We start from the raw sequence: 7,617 nt of genomic DNA, 5'->3' as shown, positions 1-7,617 counted from the left end.
AGAGTAGGTGCCCTAAAACCCAGTATACTTCGCATGTTAATCTACACAGTATCTTATAATAGATCTAGTCCAAATAATCTCACATTTTTACAGTAGTTTCATCTTAACAATGGAAGATTACTGTAACATTTTTATGAATTTTGGAGGTGATTTACTATCAATATCTGATCTCACAAATCAGACTATTTTGAAAGAAAAATTACAAACACATGATTGCTAACATCCTAAAATGATGGAAAACTCACATACGATATAAAATAAATTATAAGATTTTCTACCAAAATTTCAGAATCTGAAAATTAAAATTCCTCCATAAAATCAATTTTAAAAGGAAAAACGATCAATATGCTTTCTTGTAATCAAAATCTGTTTATTATGAATAAATCAAAAATTATATCAAAACATTGTAAAAACCTTTAAAAAAAATTTTCTAATGTTACAGTAACCTAAGTTACTGGTTTGTAAAGAAAATTTTTAAAAATTATTCAATTTGATACAAAAAGAATGATGGCACACAAAATTGAGCATTGATTAGAAAATAATAAAGAAAATATTTTTTTAAAACTTTAATTTCATGAAAAATTCAATTTATAATTAAACTTAAACTCTAAAAAATTTCATTAATTTTTAAAATAATTTGATATTCATTAAAAATAGGCTAAATTTAAAATAATTTAAATTCTGACTAAATAAATTCAAAAAAATATGAAAATTTTTGGGTGATCTAAAAATCCTAAAAAACCACTGGAAATAAAATTTCATGAAGTTTGGACTTAATTTGATATACTCTTGGTTTCATTCATCGAGAAATAACCATTTTCGGGGTTATTTTTCAAAAAATAGAACGAAAGATGAAACGATCAAACTGTGGCTGAAAATTAAGTTTCCAGTGGTTCTTTATTTTATATTAAACTCAGAAAGTATCAGTTTTTTAAAAAACCCATGTTTTCAAACACTTGCTTTGAAAATCCTATTCAAATCCATATTGAATAAAGAATGAAAGAAAATCATTATTAAATGGAGAAAAATTAATTTTCCCATAAAATTCTGGATTTTAAAAACTTATTATTTATTTTATAACATACTCAAATTTCATTAAAAAATTCACTGATTTAAACCATATACGAAAATAAAAACCCTAACATATTTTTCTAGTTTTGATATTACAAAGATGAAGGAACCTACCGTTGATCGCGCTCCTTGTCTCTAGGGTGCGTAGATCAGAGGAATACGCTTTGTCGCACCCTTTTATACGCTTTAGAAACCTCAAAGATTCATAAACTAGCCTCTAATATGTTGAATGTATTGAATATGTGAAAGCACTTTGTGAAGAACCAAGTAGAAGAGATGAACACCAAAGCAACAAAAGAGATGAATGAATTCCAAGGAGGAAGAGAGAGTTGGATCAATTTTCTAGAGAAAAACCAAAGGTTGTGCTTGCTTTGTTTTTATAGAAAAATTTAGGGTTAAGAGAAAAATAGTAATTTCCCATCTGAGAGCTCCCATCTTTAGTTAGTTTCCAATTTGTACTTTGACTTTCTCATTCTTTGATTTCTATATTGAACTTATTTCTAAAGCTTCTTTCTTGCAAGCTAAGCAATGCTAAATTACACAATGCAGGTCCTTCAAGATCAATCTAGAAGCCTTCTCATATAGGAAACTAGCTTTTATGAATGATTTTCGTCCAAAAAGGGCTGCCTGAAGTTTGAACTTATTTTTGACCAATTTAGAGGCTGATTCAGGAAAAGTCATAAACTAAAACGTTGTAGATCTTTTCAAGACATTCGAAACAAGTATAACTTAAAAAAATTTGGATGAGAAGGTAAAACGTTATGGCTATTTTAGTAACTTGATCATACAAACCCTTTCTAATTATAACTCTTCCTTTCTTTATTATTTTTTTCAAAACAAATATGATGTCGCCAACCACCTCATCCCATGTTGGACGTTTTTGCATGTGGCCTCCTCATGTAGGGCACCCACTTATGTGGCCGACCCACATTGGTGGGTCCACATGGACCCCCACCTTGTGGGCTTTAGCCCAATGAGCCTTATGACATGTATTTTGGGTGTTTTTCAATGAAAATTCAATAAAATCCCTTAAATTTAAATGTTTTATTGATGAACCCAACCCAACCCTTAAGAAAAAATAATTTTTTGGACCAAAATACCCCTATTCGACCATTACACATCCAAATGCGACCAAAATACCCTCAAATTGGTTCACCCTTTAAAGGAGAAAGTTAAAAATGGAAAGTTTTTGTGGTTAAACTTCAAAAAAAAAAACTTTTAAAATTGGGTCCTTTTGGTGGGCAATATCCAACAGGATCATTTTGTACCCTCTGAAAATACCCAAAATGTCCTTGACACATAAAATTTTCAAACCAAGCGAAACCCCTGAGAAACTCTAAATTTATCAGGTCTTCCAAAATTCATGAAATGATCTAAGATTCCTTAGACACACCCTAGAGGCCAAATGAAACATATTGGAAATAACCAGATTACCCCTGAGGTACAAAATTTGGTGAAACTAGGGAAAATCCTAAGAAATTCTAAAAATAGTAGCTTTTTCAAAATTTATGTAATCGTTCAAAATTTCTCAGACACAACTCGGGGGTCAAACGGGATACATCGGGAATGACCAAAATACCCCAGTAATGCAAAAATGGGCAAAAATGAGGGTAACCCTGAAATTTCTAAAAATAGAAGGTTTTTTCACTTGCTTGGAAACTTGTACTTTCATCTTCCAGTTACCATTGAAACACCCTAGAAACCTTTAGGATTGCGAATCAACTTCCAAACACCTAAAATGAGATGAAATCTACCCTAGAATGCATGGATGCCTAATCTATTTGCGGAATATGGACTCGAGACTTGACAAACTACCGAATCTTTTGCTTTTTAAAGTGTAGCAAAATGGGGGTGTCTACAGATCTGTTCAGGATCAATCATAGGATGAGGTCCATGGATGATAGATCATGACTATACTAGTAATGATGAGAAACCAATGATCTGATCATAATCCAATGATTGATATATAATGATAATTGATTGAATAAGAGAAAGGGAAAACCGGGCTGAGAGGTAAACCCTGACTAAGAGATAATCTTAACTAGGAGATAATCCCTAGCTCTAGTAATCAAAATATTTAAATCCTAATCAAGGGCACATTCCTAGTACTAATCTAGCAAAGTCAAGTAGATCTCGACTCATGACCAATTCGTGTTACTAAGACTGTGCTGGTAGCCACCATGGTGAACTACCCTATTCTAAAAATAAGACAAGATCCTATCATCTAGGCTTACACGTGTGAGGTACACATGTTCGTCCTACATGATGCATTCTAGGGTAATGCAATGGTAAGGCCAAGGTCCACTTAGTCGGGTGCATAGTTTGGTGTACATCGTGAGTATCCTCCGATGTATAGAACTATGTCCATTTTACACACGAGGTATCTAAGAGTTGAGCTACTAGTGCGGTGATGCCTGAGTGGGACGGGTATAGTCTCGTGGTTCCTGCTAATATTACCTCGGGAGAAATGGGCGGTCTCATATGATATGCAGAAAAGTAAAGCAATGCAGTGGATGCAAGTGAATTTTGTGTGTGCATTTTAGTTTTGCGCGCCTATTGGTGCCCCTGGAATTCTAAACAATAGGGTTCCCATTTTAGAATTTTTTGCCCAAAATTCTTAAAATTAAAAAATTTGCATTTATAGAGTTAGGCATCAAAGATCCCCAGTAGAGTCAACACTCTGTGGGACCCTCGAGGGAAAATGGGAAAACCCCCTCGATCTCCACACTATGGAGAGCTCCGTGTGGCTCTCGATGTCGCTGCCCTCACAGTATGAGTAATGGCGTGCGATACCACTGGATTTGGGATTAAAAGATCTGAAATCAAGTCATACCTAAATAATGTCCCCATATAGATCAAAGCTTCGATGGGAAATAAAGACTAGAGTCACCATCCAAGATGAAGGCGTGGAACCCATAAATTAACTCTATATAGAATAAATCAAGTCCGAGAGGGATAGGTCTGTGCTTGGTTACGAATGGGGAAGGTGTTAAGCACCTCACTCACCCGAGAATACTCGGTCTCTACTTCCAATTTTTGTTAGTTTTAAAGAATTTTGAGAGAAAAGGTGTAAAATGGGAACGAGCATCCCCGAATAGACGACCTATCTACAGCATACATAGCTCGAGGATGCTCAATCACAACCACAAATAAAGCAAAAACTATCCATAACCTAAGTCGGATTTCATATTAGTTTCACACAACTCTGGAAGGAATACTAGAGTACGCCGTTTCCCCCTCTCATATATACAGACCAAATAAAACAGATATATAAATAAACCTCACATCTCTCATGGGGAGCGGGAAAGACTAGTGCAACTCCAACGTTGCATGACCCTAATACATGTCTCCACTACAACTTAAGCAGATATAATAAGGAAAGCAATAAACAATCATATGCTACTACTAAGCAGATATAATAAGGAAAGCAGTAACAATCATATGCTACAGCTAAGCAGATATATGAACAGATATCAAGAGATAATGATAAAGAGACAATAAGCAAGTAATACTATAGCTAAGCATGAATAAGCATGTGATCTAAGCAAAGCTATTCAAAAGAACAGTAATCTATCACATGCTAGGATAATAAGCATCTAAATGTGTCAGCAATAGACATGCAAGCAATCAAAAAGTCAAAGAATCAATAGAGAAATAATAAACAAAAGAAAAGAGGCAAAGGCTCGATAGGCTAGAGAGGACAATCATCATGACCTATCGCTTAGGTCCTATGAAATCAACAGATGTCGATCTCATTGTGCCGTCGACCAGGGGGAGAAAAGGCTTTTCTATTTTATTTTTGGTTGAAAACTGTTTTTTCCTTAATTTTCGAAAATCGTTTTATTATTTTTGAAAGGTTTGACTGGACTTTGAAAGACACGAGCTGCCTACGTACCCTATGGAAAATGATCAAGCCAACGTAGTTCGAAAATCTAATTTTTGAAAATCGACGCGCCGGTATGATTTTTGAATTTCAAAAGAAGAGCCCGATAAGGGCGAGTGACTGCTGTGCCTCGGTCGACCGCCGCGACATGGAAATAGATCCGTTGGGGCTTTCGCAGGTTGACTTTTTCAACGTTGTAATTTACAGTTTTACCCTCAAACGGTCATATTTCCTTGTGGGCTATATATACACTATCCAAACCTTTCTAAACAACCTTTTGGAAAGATAAAATCCTATCTTCTTGAACCTAAACTTTTATACGAAAGGTTAAACCTCTTTGAACTTGTATTTTTACATTATATCAAGAGGATCTCCATAGGTTTTACATTTGTATCTATTCCTTGGAGTGTTTGTGAGCTTTGATTGTTTGTATTTGCCTTTAAAAGGCTTGGAGCTTTCATTTCTTTCTTTCTTCCAATTTTTGTAAAGAGGGTTTCTACGCTTCAACCCTATAAAAGAAAAAGCTTGTTTGAGGAGAGGGTTTCACGCTTCAGCCCTTGAGAAAGGAGAAGCTTGTGAGAGGGTTTTTACACTTTGGCCCTTGATAAAAGAAAAGCTTGGTTGTAAAGGGTTCTACGCTTCGGCCCACGAAAGGAGAAGCTTGATCATAGTAATTGGCTCATTGATTCGGCCATTTGAAGGAGGATCGGGATAGTGGAACTCTCGCTGGACTTGAAGAGTGGAGTAAGTCTTGTGATGGACCGAACCACAATAAATGTCGTGTACATTGTCTCATTCTCTCTTCTCTCCTTTGTGCAAGATTGTGGTAATATCTTTTACTTGTTCATTCATTAATCAACAAGGGCTAGTCACACTTTAAATTTCTAAGGCTTAAACAAATGGCAGATTGTAGAGATTTTTAATTAGACCCGGATTTCATTTGGTATCAGAGCAAAGGCTCTTATATAGATTTTTTACCCCAAAATCTACAAGAGAAAGATTCATGGCAACCATCCCTTTGTTGTTAAGTCCCTCCGGGTACGCCGAAGGTCAATCTTCAAATAGACCCCATACTTTAATGGACTAAACTATGGATATTGGAAAATTAGAATGTCTTTTTATCTTAAATCCATAGATTTTGATATGTGGGAACTAATTGAAGAAGGATATGTTGAACCTATCGCGGAGAGGAAGAATTGGATTGCCGCAGACAAGAAGAGGGCTTCATTGGATGCTAAGGGAGTGACACTATTGTTTTGTGCACTATCTCCCGAGGAATTCAATAGAGTCTCAAATTGTAAGACAGCAAGAGAAATTTGGACCACACTTGAGACAACCCATGACGGGACAACTCAAGTTAAGAAATCAAAAGTTAATATGTTAATTAGTGACTTTGAATCTTTTGAAATATATGAAAATGAGTCTATTTTCGATATGTTTACTCATTTCACTAACGTTGTTAATGAGTTGAGTGCATTAGGAAAGACTTACATAAATTACGAGTTGGTCCAAAGGCTTCTTCGATGCTTCCCGGACAATTGGGATCCAATCATTACGGCGATTGAGCAATCTAAAGATTTGGATACCCTTAGACTTGATGACCTCATGGGAAACCTCAATACCAATGAGATGAAGATGAAGAAGAGGGAAGGAAAAGGACAAGGTAAAAAGGAAGAAACAATGAAGAGAGGAGCAGCCTTCAAGGCAAAGGTTGATAGTGAGGAAGACGAGAGTGACCAAGAGTCAAATCTTAAGGATTTGACTAAAGCATTAGATCTCCTTACCAAGAAGAAAAACAAGTGTAGGAGATTGAACCAGAATAATAGATATGCTAGAAGAAGCAACTCCCCAAGAAGACAAGAAGATGATGATTCCGTCCAATGCTATGAATGTGGGAAAGCCAGACACTTTTGCCCGGAGTGCCCCTATCTTAAAAAGGACAAGACTAGAAGAAAAAGAAAAGAGGACAAGAAAAAGAAGAGCTTTAGCGCAAATTGGGATGGCTTGAGTGACTCATCCAAAAACAACTCAAGTGACGATGAGAAGTCCAACTTTGTATGCTACATGGCAAGCGATCCGTCCTAACTCAATGTAAGTCAAATTTTATATTATTTCCTTGAAAGTGATAGTGATAACGGTAGTGAAAATGATAGTGATATACAAAAACCTACCATGGAAGAATTAATTGAAGTTTGTGAACAAGCCAAAGAAGCTTTACTTCTTGAAGTTTTCAAAAGCCAAAAATTTAAAAAGTCTCTTGAAAAGATAACCAAGGACTTTGGAAACTTGAAAAATGAACTTGATTCGAAAATCTCCTTAAATAATAAATTAATTATGGAAAACCATTTATTGAGTAAAATGTGAAAATATTATTTGTAAATTTAATCATTTGAAGGAAGAAAATGAAAAGCTTTGCAATGATATTGACAAGTTGTGTTTGGAGAATAAGAACCTAAAATGTTATTATGATAAGCTTATTCTCAAACATTCTTGTGACAGAACAAACTTAATGAGATCTTAGAAAGTAAAATTTCTTTTGGAAAGAGTGGTCTCGGTCACCAAAATTCCCAAAAGAAAGTTGCTTATAAAAAAAAGTTTGTCAATTCCAAAGCTTCATATGCTAGCTATTCTCATTTTTATACTCATGCTAGCACAAGCATCTT

General features: G+C 35.1%; 1 protein-coding gene across 1 annotated transcript; it reads left to right on the top strand.

Moving 5' to 3' along the window:
* Positions 1–6,064: 6,064 nt before the first annotated feature.
* On the top strand, positions 6,065–7,039 carry LOC143883016 (uncharacterized). Its single transcript, XM_077386387.1, has one exon. It carries the CDS (start codon positions 6,065–6,067, stop codon positions 7,037–7,039), a length of 975 nt encoding a protein of 324 aa, XP_077242502.1.
* Positions 7,040–7,617: the final 578 nt, after the last annotated feature.

The sequence above is a fragment of the Tasmannia lanceolata genome, unplaced genomic scaffold (genome assembly GCF_043159265.1).
Source record: "Tasmannia lanceolata isolate RefF3 unplaced genomic scaffold, GAP_Taslan_0.1 ptg000008l, whole genome shotgun sequence".
Taxonomy (NCBI): Eukaryota; Viridiplantae; Streptophyta; class Magnoliopsida; order Canellales; family Winteraceae; genus Tasmannia; species Tasmannia lanceolata.
Note: the sequence above shows the minus strand (reverse complement) of the source record. Positions and strands in the feature narration are given on the sequence as shown.